Raw genomic sequence first — 19717 nt, 5'->3', positions numbered from 1 at the left:
ATTTGCCAAGCAGCAGTGCCACCTCCTCCACGCAGAACTCTAAATGTCACAGGATTCCCCTGAAAGGCAGGCAGTCACCCTCACCATGAAGTCGGCCAGGACGCCCAGTCTCTCCTGGAAGTCTTTCCATTCCATCAGGCCCTTCACGCTGCCCGCGTTCAGGGCCCTGAACAGCTGCTCGTCGGTCAGCGGGTGGAGGGAGGCCAGCATCACGTTCAGCACGGGCTGCACGCGCTCAAAGGCCTCGCCGTCGGGCACGCTGACGCGGAACAACAGCAGGTAGACCTGAAGTAGATGTACAGTAAACACACTATGTCTGATTTACCCCCCCGGAAAAATAAATACAGAAATATGTTTTTAGTTTGGAATTAAATGCCTTTCAACCCATTTTGGCCAGACCTCGAAATTTAAAAAGAATTCTTCGAAATGTTCCAGTTTTCTGAAATAAATATTTTCACGGGTTTTTCAAAAATAGCAGACCCATACAAGCTCCTATGAGCTTGTAGATCTGCTATTTTTCAATAGCTAAATGATAACATAATGTTTAAAACACCAAAAGAGGTTCCCGCCCAAAATGGGTTAATTCTAGTCTACATACCGTACATACTGTACGCAGTAAAATACTGAACATTAAACTTAACTGGAATTGACCCACAAGGGTGTAGGCTTCGTACACACATATCAGACCAACATGCCTCTGTGTGCTGTCTGTGTTTCATGGGACGCCTCAATGCTTTTCCAATGGAAGTCACGTGGTTTGACCAAACAGTTGTGTGTGATGGGGGGAGGCAATCAAACACAAGTGTTTGGTCAGGCCTCATTCACACATACCAAACACCAATCAAGGAAATGTTCGTCGTTTCAAATATTTGCTTGATTGGTGTTTGGTACGTGTGAATGAGGCCTCAAACCACGTGACTTCCATTGGAAAAGCATTGGGAAACACAGGCAGAGCACAGCACAGTTGTTCTTTATGTGTGTACGAAGCCCTCAGAGATTGTTTTTTGCTGTGTATATAAAACATTGCACTGATATATAAATATCTCACGGACTAGGAGGCTAACCTCGGCCAGCGAGACCGGCACCACCATGTAGTTTCCTCCCTTCAGCTCCAGGTAGCCCCCGTGAAACAGGTCCAGGGTCAGCTGGAGGTACAGAACGGAGCCGTTACTGCGCGTGGTCAGGTGGCTGCTGAACTTACTGATGAGCAGCAGGTCAGGGGCGGAGCCTGTCGGCGTGGTGACGTTGGTGGCGATCTGAGCGCTCCCGCCCACCCGGTGGTGGATGTAGTCGCTGAGGTCGGATCCCAGGTCGCTGTTGTCGGGCAGGATGTCCAGGGAGATGCCGGAGAACGGGAGCAGAGTGGTGATTTCCTGTGGAATATACAAACACACATTCTTATGAGCCGTCATCATCAATCATGTTGCACTGCAGGTCTACGACCTCGATCAGGAAAATACATGGCTGCTATTTACAGGCTTAGAGCTACACAAGGTCTGATGGATATGTACAGTATCCTTTATTCTGCAATAACCCAAAATGCTTCTACATTGGGGAAAAGATTACACAGCCCCAACCCCCCTGCACCCTACACTCACTCACGCACACACGCACGGACGCACCCACCCTGCACGCACACACGCACGCACCATCATACTAAAGGTGTCAACAGTGTCTCTCTTATCCTGAGATGTATCCATTCCTTCTCTGAGCCATGAGGCCACAGCGTAATGGACCAGAGAAATGAAGAATGTGACCATGAGCACAGTGCAATGGTCCAGAGAAATGAAGAATGTGACTAAGAATCCATATTGCATATACAGCCTTCGCTCAGATTCACATCTCATCTCTAACCATCTGCCTTCACAGTCACACAGCACAAGCAAAAACACAGCCATGACTGAATCACTAAACCCTGCATCACGCTTTTGCTCGTCATGCAAGCCAAAGAGCTACAGTGTAGATATTTTGCTAACTGTAATTTGCCTTGTAGTTAATTACTGACTGATGATTGCTGATGCTGATGCCTGTAGTTAATTACTGATTGATTGCTGATGGTGTTCTGCCCCTCCCCCTGGTCAAACCATGTGACTCCCATTGGAAAAACATTGTGGTGGCCCCAAAAAACAAACAAAAAAACGACCAAACATTTGCTTGATTGGTGTTTGGTAGGTGTGAATGAGGTCTAACAGTTGATTGGTGTTTGGTAGGTGTGAATGAGGCCTGACAGTTTGATTGGTGTTTGGTAGGTGTGAATGAGGCCTAACAGTTTGATTGGTGTTTGGTAGGTGTGAATGAGGCCTAACAGTTTGATTGGTGTTTGGTAGGTGTGAATGAGGCCTAACAGTTTCAAACTGTCCACAATGTATCTAAGCTGTTATGATGAGACAGTTATGATGAGGCAGTGTAGAATAGATTAGCAAATAATGAGAACATGATGGGTGACTAATTAGGGTGATGAAGACACAGCAGGGTGGGGTTGTTCAATGCCCATTTAGGACTGACGTCGAGAATTAAAAAATGTCTTCTAAATCATGAGTTTTCTGAAATAGATCATGTTTCTATATCAGTGGTGCTCCATATTTCATTGTCCAGGACCTGAAAAATAATATGTATTTGGCCGCCGACCCCCATCTGAAAATATGTAGTTCCTGCAGGACCCCCCCAGAAGCAAAGATTTTAGTTAAAAACGGTCGCTCTGAAAGAACATATATTCAAAGATGTGTGTCACATTTCAAAAATAGCAGACCTACAAGCTCGTAGCGCGCCACTCGGTGGCGGGCTATGAGCTATCTGCTATTTTTCAATAGCTAAAGCATAAAATAATGCTTAAAACAGCAACAGGGGATCACGCCCAGATTGGGTTAAAAAAAAAAAAAAACTTTAAGTTTCATTACATTTTAGTCGTAAATGTAATCTATGTAATCTTATTAGATGTACGGAGCCTGCTGAAAGGACAATCATTATAATTTAATTTAACTGACGTGTCAATGTGGTACACAGTGAAATCCTCAGTGTTAATTAGCATTTGGGGACTTGGCAGTGGTGTTGGGGCAGATGTGGATGTGGCTCAGTGGGATTAGCAAACCAGATTGAGGACGTGAGTGCCAGACCAGCCTTGGACCAGAGATCCATACAAGCTGTACCGTACGTAACGCACAAGCATTATTGATCCATACAAGCTGTACCGTCCGTAACGCACAAGCATTATTGATCCATACAAGCTGTACCGTACGTAACGCACAAGCATTATTGATCCATACAAGCTGTACCGTCCGTAACGCACAAGCATTCCCACTGAGCATTTCTGTAGTCTAATAGACATCTAAATGGTGAAAACAATAGTCTAAAAACTGGGGTAAAAATAGTCTAAAAATGAACGTTTTTTTAGCAGTCTAGGCTATAAAACTCTGCAAAAAAATGTCGTTTCAACGTCTTCTATATATAGACGGTCTACAACATTTAGACCTTGATTAGCCAGGCTAATCAAGGTCTAAATATATATAGCCTAGACTGCTAAAATCCGAATATTGCTCAGTGGGTTATTGCCAAGTATGTGGATCATACAATGTATTTGTTATTGTTGTCGTTGCAGAGAAACTGCACGTATTAAGACAACATTTATTCAAAGGACCATAATGTGCTCGGTTGTTCAAAACACAATTGACAGCACATTGCAGTTAGAAACATTGTGATGAGACTATAGATTCATACACACACAATGAAGTAGATTCAGCCATGTTTGAGCAAAGCATTATACCAAACAAAAGTCATGTACAGTACAGTTTGTGAGTGTGTGCATGTGCGTGCGTGTGCCTGTGTGTGTTGGGGTGGGGGGGTGGCAGGGGGCTTTACCTCAATAGACCAACAATGAAAATACATTATATAAAAGTAACTAACAATAGAAACCAAATTTGAAAATATGGAAGCTGCTGCCTCGTTAAAATGAGGAAAACTGCTATACAGCCAACATTTTACGGAGGAGTTTTTTTTATTTGCTGCAGAGTATTAACCCATTTAGGCCTGACGTCGAAATTAAAAAAACATCTTCTAAATTCTGACAGTTTTCTGAAATACCTCATGTTTCTGTATCAGTGGTGCTCAATATTTCATGTCAAGGACGCCAAAAAATATATGTAATTGGCCGTCGAACACCATCTGAAAATATGTTGTTCCAGGGACGCCCCCAGAAGCAAAGATTTGAGTTAAAAATGTTTGCTCTGAAAGAATATATATTCAAAGATTTCACAACTTTTCAAAAATAGCAGACCTACAAGCTCGTAGCGTGGCACTCTGTGGCGTGCTATGACCTTGTAGATCTGCTATTTTGTCAATAGCTAATGTATAACGTAACGCTTAAAACACCAAAAGGGGTTCCCGCCCAGGTATTACTACCTTGAAGTAGGTATTCTGGGTACTTTAAAGAATTGACTATGCAGTGAACTAAACACAGGTTAGTCTGGGATCCTCTGTCCTCACCTTCGAGACACTCCAGGCTATAATAAAGTGAGCTGAAGACGTGTTCTGCGATTAGATTTGAGGATCAATCTAACCAATTTATTTTCAGGCCCTGTACAATTTAATTATTTTTTGAGAATCATGGGAATATGCTAGCAGCATGTGCAGGCACAGTCAAATTACATTGAACAAGACCCCCAGCCAATATTTCAAGGGCACTTTCCATCAGAGTGTACATTCTAACTAGAAATATTATTTTTGGTTCACCTTCAATATAACTTGAAGGCTGTGTGCACGGTCACACGCTCAATTAAGAAAGATTGAATGCAGATGCGCTCATTGCATGACGCCGGCCTTCAGACTCAGAGCCTCAAAGGGGCGAGAGGCTGAGAACATGCAGTTCAGGACAGATAGGACACTTTTCTCCGACAAGTGGCTTGTGCTTTCATAAGCACAAGATGAACAGTAGGAGAGCAGGTACTGGAATTCTATTTTTCTCCTTTTTTTTACCCTGGGCAGAATTTTCTATGGCTGCCAATGCAACTTTTTTCCAATCCTTAAATACGGACAAACATCTATGCCGATAATATCTAACTTGCGGAGGTAGCGTGCCTTGTCCACAGGCAACAGATCTTTCAACGTATGGCCTTGCAAATACGTTTGATAATCGCTACTCTGCGCAATATTGTTTTGGAAATGCCGCAAATTGCATTGCAGTGAACGAGGGCAAATCACAACTTCCCCTGGGGGTGGTGACTCCGCCCTGAATATGCGTTGTTGTGTCAGTGTATAGTATGACTGATGTGGATGTGAGGTAGACGGTCTCACCAGTAAGTAATGTAAATAATGTTTATTATAGTATGACTGATGTGGATGTGAGGTAGACGGTCTCACCAGTAAGTAATGTAAATAATGTTTATTATAGTATGACTGATGTGGATGTGAGGTAGACGGTCTCACCAGTAAGTAATGTAAATAATGTTTATTATAGTATGACTGATGTGGATGTGAGGTAGACGGTCTCACCAGTAAGTAATGTAAATAATGTTTATTATAGTATGACTGATGTGGATGTGAGGTAGACGGTCTCACCAGTAAGTAATGTAAATAATGTTTATTATAGTATGACTGATGTGGATGTGAGGCAGACGGTCTCACCAGTAAGCCCGTCCTGACCGTCACCACCAGTTTGAGCCAGGAGGGGAACTTAGAGATGATCTTGGTGATGAAGGCAGCGATGGTGTCTCCATAGTCGGGTTTGTGAAACTCTGCCTCGTTAAGACTATCGACCAATAGGATGTAGTCCTCTTCAGGCAGCTTTCTCTCTGTGCAGAAGGAGAGAGAGACATAATGTCAGATAGGGCCTGTCTTAGGCCTGTCTTGACATGACAGGCCCTGTAAAACCCGGATTAAAACCCGGATTAATACCCGGATTAAAACCCGGATTAATACCCGGATTAAAACCCGGATTAATTTCTACTTGCAAAAAAAACTGATTTCATCCTTACTACTACTTTTTACTACTAGGACTTATCAGAGGAAATTATGTAAAATGTAGCAAAATTGTATGCACATTCTAATGATCACAAAAAAATATATATTTTACAGTTACAGTTATTTGGGTAATTAACTATACAGGCATCAGCATCATCAATCAGTCAGTAATTAACTACAGGCAAATTCCAGGTTTTTTTTTACAGTTATTTTACTTACTTTTATCAGAGTATTTATATGCAAATATCATGACCAATGGCATTGCAATGAACATCAATGATGACGTTTAGGTGAAAGAAATAATAAAAATAATAATGAATGAATGAATTAAAATATGTTGTAGTACAATTTAGGCATTTAGCAGACGCTCTTAATCCAGAGCGACTTACATTAAGCAAGAACAAAAGCATGGGAATACATCACATAAAAACATTCATCATGAAACATGCGTAAGCTAAGAAAGTAACAGTGGAATATCTATATAATGAAATTTATACGTATAAACTTTACATATATACTACTATGCTATACATATGTACTATGGCGTGCTATGACTACATACAATGCAATTCTAGTGCTGTCTACATAACATGCTATAAGTCTGTTTCAAATGCTATCTAAGTCTACAGAAGTGCTATCTAGGGTAGTATTGCAACGCTGGGTGTTACATGGATGTTTGTTCGTTTTTTCAAAAGATTAGTCACGTTGAGGAAAGCACGAGATCCTCTCTGATATTGACCCTCATGCCTGGAGGTATCAGGCAGGAGGAGGAAGGAACACGGCCCGGGGGCCAATAGGGGACATGGGCCTAGCGGTTAAAGTGCATTCTCTGATGCAGCCTGAGAGAGAGAGAGAGACACATGGGTTGGATTCCCAAGCCCGGGATTGCCCATTGCACGTTTGTCACTCCCAGCTGTCTCTTTTCCTGTTTCAAGTCACTCTTATTCTGTCAAAATGAAGGCAGAAGACCCAAAAATAGAAATGATATATATTTTTAAAAGAACATAGCATTATGAATCACATCATCTAAGTTATACCTCCATTCTTGTTTTTCACGTGCTGCCGCCATGCTCCAGGCCACAGCTCTACATGTATTGTAACTTTCTTGAGCTCAATTTATATACTCATCACACAATGTTGTTGCTTGCTGTGATAAGAACTGCCCTTAAAGCTAAGAATATATTGCATCACGAAGATCAGTTCTTGTCGGCCAGCCCAGTATAAATGTGGCATTATAATGGAGATGGAGTAGATACTCCCTCGCCCAGAGTGTGGCCATATAATAACACATTGATCTAGACTGCATATTGATAAAGTGAGCTGGCTGACTTGCCTGAAAGATTCAGAGCCTCTCGAGTATTTTGCGACCTTGAAACCCTGTGAAGTCTCATCATTCTCCAGGTTAAATGACTTAGCATCTGTTTCACAGTCCGTAGTGTTTCAAATTATTGGCCTTAACTGGAAAGTAGCACACTAATGAGATACGTCTCACAGAACCATCAGTGCAGGGTGGAGAGCAGACAGTGGCCTCTTGACTTAATGATGGAATTCTTAATTATCTCTGCCAGGCCGAATAAGGCAGGGCCGGAGATTATGTTTTCACCCCTGGGTGTCTGTATCTGTCCGCAACTCATCTTGCAAACTGCTACACAAAGTGTCAAATCTCTAATGCCTTTAGGCCTTTAGGCTAAAGAAGTCTAGCCTGCGGCTAATAAGCCAGACACGAATCTGCAGTTGGCAAAGATAATTGCCACGCGACAGTGTGATATGAGTCTGGCTTATTAGCCAGGCTAAAATAAGTCAGCATCCATTTTTTTTGTTTTACCTGGATTCCTCGTTTCATGACACAAGCAAGACATGAGGAGAGGGACACGGGGAGTGACACGCAGCAAAGGTCGTCGGGATCTGGACTCGAACCCGTAACATGCTGTCACGGGCTGAGGAAGGTCGCAAGACCGAAACGTTGCTTCTTAATAAGAGAGAGAGAGAGAGAGAGAGAGAGAGAGAGAGAGAGAGAGAGAGAGAGAGAATGAGAGAGAGAGAGAGAGAGAGAGAGAGAGAGAGAGAGAGAGAGAGAGAGAGACATATTTTACCCTTGCGCAGGCTAGCAAGAGGTTCTAGGACACCCTTGCGGAAGGCAGCGATGGGGTCTTGGACACAGGAACGCAGGCTGAGCGTGTTCTGAAGATGAGGCTCTTGTATCAGAAGATCCCTGTAGGGAGTGAGCTGTGAAGCTCTGGCCAGTAGGGCGGCGACACTATGAACAAACTCTGGCACCAAGCAGGTGTAGGTATTGTCAGCCTGGCAGAAATGGTAGGCTACCACCTATTAAGAAACATAGAGAGAGAGAGAGAGAGAGAGAGAGAGAGAGAGAGAGAGAGAGAGAGAGAGAGAGAGAGAGAGAGAGTGGGGGTTCAAAACATAAATCTGCGAAAGCAAGCATCATTTTGTTATCAAAGCATTTAAGCTACCTGCTGTCCTGCTCCCATCACAACATAAAAAAAGTTTACCACCCATAAAGACACAACATAAGCAATTGACTATTATGCAGACCGCGGCCATCTTGCCATTGGAGTTCAGAAGCACTTGTTTTCACTAAAGCAACATCCTGCTGCCTCGATCCTGCATAATGTGCACATTCAAAACAGGTGGTACGGACTACGGAGTGCTGTTTAGTGATAACCAAACAAGCACTTCCAAACTCAAACACAAAACACAAAATTAGCATCTGTAAGGAATGTCTTTCTTTTTGCAACCAATTTTTTCACCCAGTGTGAATGATGTATTCCTGCAGGGCACTACACTTCCTCTGCCAACCTGTCGTTTTCCGGGTTTTCCTTTTATCAGTCGGCAGAGCATGCCCATACTCATCGAAGACAATCGTACTGATCAATTGTACTGATCCTAAGTGATCACTGCAGTCTATCGTACTGATCCTAAGTGATCACTGCGGTCCGGTCGATTCATAACAGTCGAAACGGGTTTCCTCCCATGGACAGAAAATTCCCCTGCGGTGCGAGGTCTCTAAATGTAGTAAAGATAAAGGAAATTATTTTGCTACTCATCAAAACAAAGGCTGTTTTGTGTTGTTGAAAGACTATTCACAATAGTGTTATCAACGCCAATCGCAGCCAGTAGGCTCCAGACTACATGCAGTAGGTCCGATCGGCGTAATAAGTAACCTACTGGGAATTATCGCTTGATTTTCGGCACTGCTCCTAACAGAGCGTTATAGCGAGAACAGGCATAGAACAGAACCAAACATGGCTGGTGCGGTTCAAGACTGTGTAAAAGAACACAAAGTGCCTCCATGTCCCCGTGATGAATGTGTTAATGTTTGGGTGAACATAATGTCACAAGTAGACCGGTTCCCATGGAAACTGTTATCAAGGCCAAGTTAGGAAATTGAGCAGCGTGTGTGTGTGATGCACTGAGAAACCTTCGACAGGACAAAACTGTACCATGATGTTGATGTGCAGTGGTGGAAAGCAACTTTTACTTAAGTATTGTACTTAAGTACAATTTTGAGGTATTTGTACTTGAGTATTTCCAATTTCCAGTACTTTTACTTCTACTCCACTACATCTCGGAGACAACATTTGTAATTTTACTTCACTACAATTATTTGAAAACTTTAGTTACTAGTTACTTTGGAGATTTGAATTTTGATTAGAAAACATGCATTAACCACTTCAACCCTATACATTTTGAAAATAGCAGATCTACAAGCTATGCGACGCATTGTGAGCTTGTAGATCGGCTATTTTCAATAGATTTCCTACACATTTTGAACTTGTGAAATGGGACATTCTGCGATATGAATACTTTAACTTTTAGTACTTTAAGTACATTTTGATGCCGATACTTTTGTACTTTTACTCAAATACATTTTCAATTCCGTACTTTTACTAGGTCTAAATTGCAGTATTGGTACTTTTACTTAAGTAAAACAATTGAGTACTTTTTCCACCACTGATGATGTGGGAATACTGGCACTACAGTACAGTGTGTGTATACTGTATATAATGTCACCATAACTATCTTTGCAAAGATGTGTGAAACAAACGCTCATGGAAAATTATTTTGGGAGGCAAATTATTTTGGGAGGCAAATTATTTTGGGAGGCAAATTATTTTGGGAGGCAAATTATTTTGGGAGGCAAATTATTTTGGGAGGCAAATTATTTTGGGAGGCAAATTATTTTGGCAAATTATTTTGGGAGGCAAATTATTTTGGGAGGCAAATTATTTTGGCAAATTATTTTGGGAGGCAAATTATTTTGGGAGGCAAATTATTTTGGCAAATTATTTTGGGAGGCAAATTATTTTGGGAGGCAAATTATTTTGGGAGGCAAATTATTTTGGGAGGCAAATTATTTTGGGAGGCAAATTATTTTGGGAGGCAAATTATTTTGGCAAATTATTTTGGGAGGCAAATTATTTTGGGAGGCAAATTATTTTGGCAAATTATTTTGGGAGGCAAATTATTTTGGGAGGCAAATTATTTTGGGAGGCAAATTATTTTGGCAAATTATTTTGGGAGGCAAATTATTTTGGGAGGCAAATTATTTTGGCAAATTATTTTGGGAGGCAAATTATTTTGGCAAATTATTTTGGCAAATTATTTTGGGAGGCAAATTATTTTGGCAGGCAAATTATTTTGGGAGGCAAATTATTTTGGGAGGCAAATTATTTTGGGAGGCAAATTATTTTGGGAGGCAAAATATTTTGGGAGGCCAATTATTTTGGGAGGCAAAATATTTTGGGAGGCAAATTATTTTGGGAGGCCAATTATTTTGGCAAATTATTTTGGGAGGCAAATTATTTTGGCAAATTATTTTGGGAGGCAAATTATTTTGGCAAATTATTTTGGCAAATTATTTTGGGAGGCAAATTATTTTGGCAAATTATTTTGGCAGGCAAATTATTTTGGCAAATTATTTTGGGAGGCAAATTATTTTGGGAGGCAAATTATTTTGGGAGGCAAATTATTTTGGCAAATTATTTTGGCAAATTATTTTGGGAGGCAAATTATTTTGGCAAATTATTTTGGCAGGCAAATTATTTTGGCAAATTATTTTGGGAGGCAAATTATTTTGGGAGGCAAATTATTTTGGGAGGCAAATTATTTTGGGAGGCAAATTATTTTGGCAAATTATTTTGGGAGGCAAATTATTTTGGGAGGCAAATTATTTTGGCAAATTATTTTGGCAAATTATTTTGGCAAATTATGGCAAATTATTTTGGCAAATTATTTTGGGAGGCAAATTATTTTGGGAGGCAAATTATTTTGGGAGGCAAATTATTTTGGCAAATTATTTTGGGAGGCAAATTATTTTGGTAAATTATTTTGGGAGGCAAATTATTTTGGCAGGCAAATTATTTTGGGAGGCAAATTATTTTGGGAGGCAAATTATTTTGGGAGGCAAATTATTTTGGGAGGCCAATTATTTTGGCAAATTATTTTGGGAGGCAAATTATTTTGGGAGGCAAATTATTTTGGCAAATTATTTTGGGAGGCAAATTATTTTGGCAAATTATTTTGGGAGGCAAATTATTTTGGGAGGCAAATTATTTTGGCAAATTATTTTGGGAGGCAAATTATTTTGGCAAATTATTTTGGGAGGCAAATTATTTTGGGAGGCCAATTATTTTGGGAGGCAAATTATTTTGGGAGGCAAATTATTTTGGGAGGCCAATTATTTTGGGAGGCAAATAAAACCTGAGTGATATCAAAACAGCCATTATATCACAGGCAGCTGAAAGAGGACTGCTGTATGTCGGTTTACAGCGTTTCCAGAAGGGACCAGTCACCAGCCCAATTTAAACAACTGTGTGTGTGTGTGTGTGTGTGTGTGTGTGTGTGTGTCTGCGTGTGTGCGTGCCTTGCGTGCGTGCGTGTTTGCATGCATTTTATTTTATACGTGTGCATTGTACCTTGGCAGCCAAGCGTTTGACAGCCTCCTTCTTGTGAGCATTGGTCTCGGAGGTGCAGGTCTCTGGAACAGCGCTCTCGTTGGGCTGGGAGTCTTTGGAGCGAGCTGGGCCAGACTCTGGGGGCTGGTTGGGTTGGGAGTCTTTGCAGCGAGGACCAGACTCTGGGGGCTGTATGGATGGTGGTTTAGCCTGCCTGTCCCCACCTGATCGGCATCAACAACAGCAACGTATGCAAAGTCGCCAATTATACGAGGCAAATTAAGTCTCCTGGGTGAATCCAGGAATGTCACATGAACACCTCCCTTTAAGAGCACAGGATTTAATTAGTACCTTTTCCAAGGGGAAAGAAAATGTGATATGTGACCGTCATACAGGGCTGCAATAAAGGCATAATTATTATTAATAAGGCTGAGAAGGTTGTTCGGTAACGCTCTGTAGCAACCACATAATCTGAATATCACACATACAATAGAGCATCTTAGTTATATCTAACAATGTATTAACTATTCAAACTGTGTAGCTGCATACTGTATATGCAATGACTTTTCAGAACAAAAGGTCTTACATCTTAAATCCCCAGCAGACCGTGTAGGTTGCTGAATGTATACAAAACTTCCATTGTCATTTAAACCATGCACTTTCAACTGGCTTCTATTTGCATATACATTTTTTTGTAATATTTAACACAAGCAAAAAAGCAATTCTAAACGTTCAAAGATAGATCTATAGATCCACAAGCTCACAAAGTGTTGCTATGTAACACGCAATCTTGCAGCGAACTGCAGACTTTTTTATTGATCACGGAATGTATAGGGATGAAGTGGAACCACGATTTCAATCAGCCTCTGCAATTACAATCAGCAATCAGGGACATTTTGTTTTGTTTGGGGTTTTATTATTTATTTATTTATTTTTGTTGGGGGGAGGGGGCATCATGACTCACATTGTCGCGTATTGGAATTGGAATTTTAGAATGCCAACTACAGTGCCAGATATATGCATTATTGTGTATTCATCTTCCTTCCATTAAGTCTCTTTGCTCACCAATGCGCTCAGTCTAATTCATGCAGCTGTCAATCTAACAGCTGACTTGACTCCTCCACGCTGTCATGCAGCAAAGGTATACTTATTTGTGTGTCTCCCTTATGTTTAGCGCAGATCCGTACATGGACATTATAAGACTATAAGGACTGTCTGAGAATGGGGTTGGGGGGGTTTTGTGCCCGGAGGGGCTGTTGGAACAGGCAAGGAGGCCTGTTCCTCACTCTCTGTATGTTGTTACTCTGCCGAATCTTCTGAATAAAGTCTCAATACTTCACCCTGAAGAACTTTGTCATTCCTTCATCTTTGGAAGATTATTTAATCAACAACATAATTAGCCCGTCTGACACCTTGATCAGTTGAGACTAGAGCAACTGCAGTTACTGCACGTATGCAACCAATACACGACAACTAACTGCACGTATGCAACCAATACACGACAACTAACTGCACGTATGCAACCAATACACAACAACTAACTGCACGTATGCAACCAATACACAACGACAACTAACTGCACGTATGCAACCAATACACGACAACTAACTGCACGTATGCAACCAATACACAACAACTAACTGCACGTATGCAACCAATACACAACAACTAACTGCACGTATGCAACCAATACACAACAACTAACTGCACGTATGCAACCAATACACGACAACTAACTGCACGTATGCAACCAATACACGACAACTAACTGCACGTATGCAACCAATACATGACGACTAACTACACGTATGCAACCAATACACGACAACTAACTGCACGTATGCAACCAATACACGACAACTAACTGCACGTATGCAACCAATACACGACAACTAACTGCACGTATGCAACCAATACACGACAACTAACTGCACGTATGCAACCAATACACGACAACTAACTGCACGTATGCAACCAATACACGACAACTAACTGCACGTATGCAACCAATACACGACAACTAACTGCACGTATGCAACCAATACACGACAACTAACTGCACGTATGCAACCAATACATGACAACTAACTGCACGTATGCAACCAATACACGACAACTAACTGCACGTATGCAACCAATACACGACAACTAACTGCACGTATGCAACCAATACATGACAACTAACTGCACGTATGCAACCAATACACGACAACTAACTGCACGTATGCAACCAATACACGACAACTAACTGCACGTATGCAACCAATACATGACAACTAACTGCACGTATGCAACCAATACATGACAACTAACTGCACGTATGCAACCAATACACAACAACTAACTGCACGTATGCAACCAATACACAACAACTAACTGCACGTATGCAACCAATACACGACAACTAACTGCACGTATGCAACCAATACACGACAACTAACTGCACGTATGCAACCAATACACGACAACTAACTGCACGTATGCAACCAATACACGACAACTAACTGCACGTATGCAACCAATACACGACAACTAACTGCACGTATGCAACCAATACACGACAACTAACTGCACGTATGCAACCAATACATGACGACTAACTGCACGTATGCAACCAATACATGACGACTAACTGCACGTATGCAACCAATACACGACAACTAACTGCACGTATGCAACCAATACACGACGACTAACTGCACGTATGCAACCAATACACGACAACTAACTGCACGTATGCAACCAATACACGACAACTAACTGCACGTATGCAACCAATACATGACAACTAACTGCACGTATGCAACCAATACACGACAACTAACTGCACGTATGCAACCAATACACGACAACTAACTGCACGTATGCAACCAATACATGACAACTAACTGCACGTATGCAACCAATACATGACAACTAACTGCACGTATGCAACCAATACACAACAACTAACTGCACGTATGCAACCAATACACAACAACTAACTGCACGTATGCAACCAATACACGACAACTAACTGCACGTATGCAACCAATACACAACAACTAACTGCACGTATGCAACCAATACACGACAACTAACTGCACGTATGCAACCAATACACAACAACTAACTGCACGTATGCAACCAATACACGACAACTAACTGCACGTATGCAACCAATACACAACGACTAACTGCACGTATGCAACCAATACACAACAACTAACTGCACGTATGCAACCAATACACGACAACTAACTGCACGTATGCAACCAATACACGACAACTAACTGCACGTATGCAACCAATACACGACAACTAACTGCACGTATGCAACCAATACACGACAACTAACTGCACGTATGCAACCAATACACGACAACTAACTGCACGTATGCAACCAATACACGACAACTAACTGCACGTATGCAACCAATACACGACAACTAACTGCACGTATGCAACCAATACACGACAACTAACTGCACGTATGCAACCAATACACGACAACTAACTGCACGTATGCAACCAATACACAACAACTAACTGCACGTATGCAACCAATACACGACAACTAACTGCACGTATGCAACCAATACACGACAACTAACTGCACGTATGCAACCAATACACGACAACTAACTGCACGTATGCAACCAATACACGACAACTAACTGCACGTATGCAACCAATACACGACAACTAACTGCACGTATGCAACCAATACACGACAACTAACTGCACGTATGCAACCAATACACGACAACTAACTGCACGTATGCAACCAATACACGACAACTAACTGCACGTATGCAACCAATACACGACAACTAACTGCACGTATGCAACCAATACACAACAACTAACTGCACGTATGCAACCAATACACGACAACTAACTGCACGTATGCAACCAATACACAACGACTAACTGCACGTATGCAACCAATACACAACAACTAACTGCACGTATGCAACCAATACACGACAACTAACTGCACGTATGCAACCAATACACGACAACTAACTGCACGTATGCAACCAATACACGACAACTAACTGCACGTATGCAACCAATACACGACAACTAACTGCACGTATGCAACCAATACACGACAACTAACTGCACGTATGCAACCAATACACGACAACTAACTGCACGTATGCAACCAATACACGACAACTAACTGCACGTATGCAACCAATACACGACAACTAACTGCACGTATGCAACCAATACACGACAACTAACTGCACGTATGCAACCAATACACAACAACTAACTGCACGTATGCAACCAATACACGACAACTAACTGCACGTATGCAACCAATACACGACAACTAACTGCACGTATGCAACCAATACACGACAACTAACTGCACGTATGCAACCAATACACGACAACTAACTGCACGTATGCAACCAATACACGACAACTAACTGCACGTATGCAACCAATACACGACAACTAACTGCACGTATGCAACCAATACACGACAACTAACTGCACGTATGCAACCAATACACGACAACTAACTGCACGTATGCAACCAATACACGACAACTAACTGCACGTATGCAACCAATACACGACAACTAACTGCACGTATGCAACCAATACACAACAACTAACTGCACGTATGCAACCAATACACGACAACTAACTGCACGTATGCAACCAATACACGACAACTAACTGCACGTATGCAACCAATACACGACAACTAACTGCACGTATGCAACCAATACACGACAACTAACTGCACGTATGCAACCAATACACGACAACTAACTGCACGTATGCAACCAATACACGACAACTAACTGCACGTATGCAACCAATACACGACAACTAACTGCACGTATGCAACCAATACACGACAACTAACTGCACGTATGCAACCAACCAATACACGACGACAACATGGAAACGGTGCTAGAACATGTGGCATACACTGAAACCAGCACCGGTCCAGGAAAAACAAATTAATATATAGACCAAGCATCCCCCAATAGTGCGGGTGGACATTCAGACCTACAGGCCATTCATTCACTTCTAGTCATTTTTACTAGTTGACTAGTTGCCTAGTTTACTAGTAGACTAGTCGAATAGTTGTTTAACCACCATTGGTGACAATAACTATAATCTACCTGAACTTGAGGCCTACAAAATCGGGGGAAAGAAAATAATAAAATATATATATATTTTAAATGATCAACTAGTCAACTAAAACCAGCAAGGTCGACTAGTGGTTTTTACTAGTCGACTAGTAAACCAGCCTAAAGTAAACTAGTCGACTAGTTACTTAATTCCCAGTAAGTATAGAGGACCAGAGGGAACATTGGCTGAAGAAAAAGAAAACCTTTACCCCGTATGAATGAACACTGCTCTGCTGCACTTTATTTTAACCTAAACACACAGTGTATGCTGCATGGGCAGTTGGGCACTGTAGTGTACTGTAGATCATTGCTTTGAGATCTGTTTTAGAGAAATAAAACACACACACACACACTGATAAAAGAAGAAAGGGCTGTGAATCCTACATTTGGGAGAGGAGGCGGGGCTGTGCGGCGGCGCGCCTCCCGCCTGTAGCGTGCGCCCGCCGTGGCAGCTGAGAGTCACCAGACGCCAAATGGCGGCCGTCTTGCCGGAGCCGGCGTTGCCCACAACGACGGCGCCGCGCCCCGTCACAGCTGTGGCTCTTCCTCAGCACCTCCTCCAGGCGGACGAACAGCCAATCGCGGCCCACGAAGGCCGTCTCCACCGCGAGGCCGGGCACTTCGAACAGCAGCGGCTTCAGCATGATGTCGCCTTGCCTGAACGGCGCCAGTCTCGCTGGAGGGAGGGAGAGCAGTGGGTTAAAACACATTCTGGTCGTTTTAAGCATTATGTTATACTTTAGCTATTGAAAAATAGCAGATCTACAAGCTCATGGCGCGGCACTGAGTGCCGCGCTATGAGCTTGTCGGTCTGCTATTTTTGAAAAATGCGGCACAAATCTTTGACTATATATATTCTTTCAGAGTGAACGTTTTTACTCAAATCTTCTGAGGTACAACATATTTTCAGATGGGGGGGTCGGCAGCCAATTATCTTGGGGGTCCTTGACAAGAAAATGTTTGAGAACAACTGACACAGAAACATGAGGTTTTTCAGAAAACTGGATTTAGAAGACATTTTGTAGAATCGAGCTCAGGTCTAAGATTCCCTAACATTTTGGGAGGAGACACGTGATGTCACACAAGATTATATTATGTATTGGTGGCAGGTGCACATGGTTTATAGCTGTGGTTTTGACACACAAGAACATCACTGAGCAACCTTAGCGGAGTTTGGACTCTAACGTACCTTTGGAGTCATCAGTCGCAGCACGTCCAGCTGTGTTGTGTTTGCGTATGGAGACTCTCTGCTCGAAGCCCCTGTGGTGTTCCAAATGTGTCAGGTCCTCCAGTCTGGTGGAGGCTGGTTGCTGTTAGAGGTCAGTTAGAGGTCAGAGATACAGAAAAAATAGATGGAGATTGAAATTGAGTGGATTAGTGGATTGTACTGCTGGTCTTTTAATTTTATTTAATTTCAGTGTCTATAGTATTTTGCGAAAGTCTTGCTTATTGTTGTCATATTGTCTTGTTCACTTTCACTTTTTCATGTCCTTTCTGTAAACAAGAAAACACACCTGTGTGAACTGAGTGGTGCAACTCCCCCTCTCCCCCCCCCCCACCCCCTCCCCCCCCCCTTCTCTCTCTCTCTCTCTCTCTCATTAGCAGGCAACAGTGCAGCACTATCTCTCTCTCTCTCTCTCTCTCTCTCCTGTTGTTTCTGGCACAACAGCCGCCACTTTTCCCCTACTGGTACTCATAGTATAACATAGTCACATAGTATACATAGGTTAACACGGACATTGCTGTTCCTTGGAGTCGTTGCACCACTCAAAAATGTCCATGGGTCTGTGTTTGCTGTTCCTTGGAGTCGTTGCACCACTCATAAATGTCCATGGGTCTGTGTTTGGAGTCGTTGCACCCACTCATAAATGTCCATGGGTCTGTGTTTGCCTGTGGTTTAGTGCTGGATTCATCACATCGCTATACCTGCCAACCCTCCCAATGCCCATGGGAGTCTCTGAGCTCCTCATGGTGGGTGATTTATCCTGTTAATCACCTGGTTTTACAGAGATACAAATCAAATGGACCATTCTCCCGTTCTGTGTTGTGATAATAACTGGGAGGCAGAGGTGTGAGCACGCCCTGCCTGATGTGTAGCACTGTTGATTTCCTCCACTATAAAACTATGACAAAACATGTTCGGCAATATACCTTTTTTCACTGAAATAGAAACTAAATTAAAACATACTGAATATAAATATACTAAAACTAAGGCTAAATATACTGACAATTTTGCCAACAGATAATAACTAGATAAAAATGTTAGGAAGGGACTAGTGGACAAGTAGTAAAATGAGTCATTACGACAGCATGAAGGCCCGCCAAAATACATTTTTAGTCGACTAAATCAACTGTAGATTTAGTCTATATTTCTTTCAGAGCGAACGTTTTTTAACTCAAATCTTTGCTACTGGGGGGGGGGGGGGGGGGGGGTCCCTGGAACAACATCTTTTCAGATGCGGGTCGGCGGCCAATTTCATATATTTTTGGGAAAGGTTTGAGAACGACTGAAAAAGATTAAGAAGACATTTGTGGAATCGTCCTCAGGTCAAAATGGGTTCATATGTTTACAATGGAACATGAAAACTTATCCCATTGTTTAGCTTAGCACTCATGAACATTATTCAGTGGGCATGATGAACCAGATTATGTTTTTATGTTTTTAATAAAACAAATGCATCAGCGCATGAAACACACAGATGGGAG

At 42.0% G+C, this 19717-nt stretch overlaps 1 protein-coding gene across 1 annotated transcript in view; it reads right to left on the bottom strand.

Annotated features, from left to right (window-relative positions):
• LOC308314906 (protein TANC1-like) overlaps positions 1-19717 on the bottom strand; it is a gene marked incomplete at its 5' end in the record, with an annotated part of 59707 nt that overhangs the window by 20428 nt on the left and 19562 nt on the right. Inside the window, 8 exon segments of the mRNA XM_080762697.1 lie at positions 85-285; positions 1065-1373; positions 5617-5783; positions 8046-8277; positions 11889-12091; positions 17396-17537; positions 17539-17687; positions 18201-18321. Of these exon segments, the coding sequence (XP_080618823.1) occupies positions 85-285; positions 1065-1373; positions 5617-5783; positions 8046-8277; positions 11889-12091; positions 17396-17537; positions 17539-17687; positions 18201-18321 (1524 nt within the window).

The sequence above is a fragment of the Protomyctophum bolini genome (assembly GCF_963924005.1).
Source record: "Protomyctophum bolini genome assembly, chromosome: 1".
Taxonomy (NCBI): domain Eukaryota; kingdom Metazoa; phylum Chordata; class Actinopteri; order Myctophiformes; family Myctophidae; genus Protomyctophum; species Protomyctophum bolini.
Note: the sequence above shows the minus strand (reverse complement) of the source record. Positions and strands in the feature narration are given on the sequence as shown.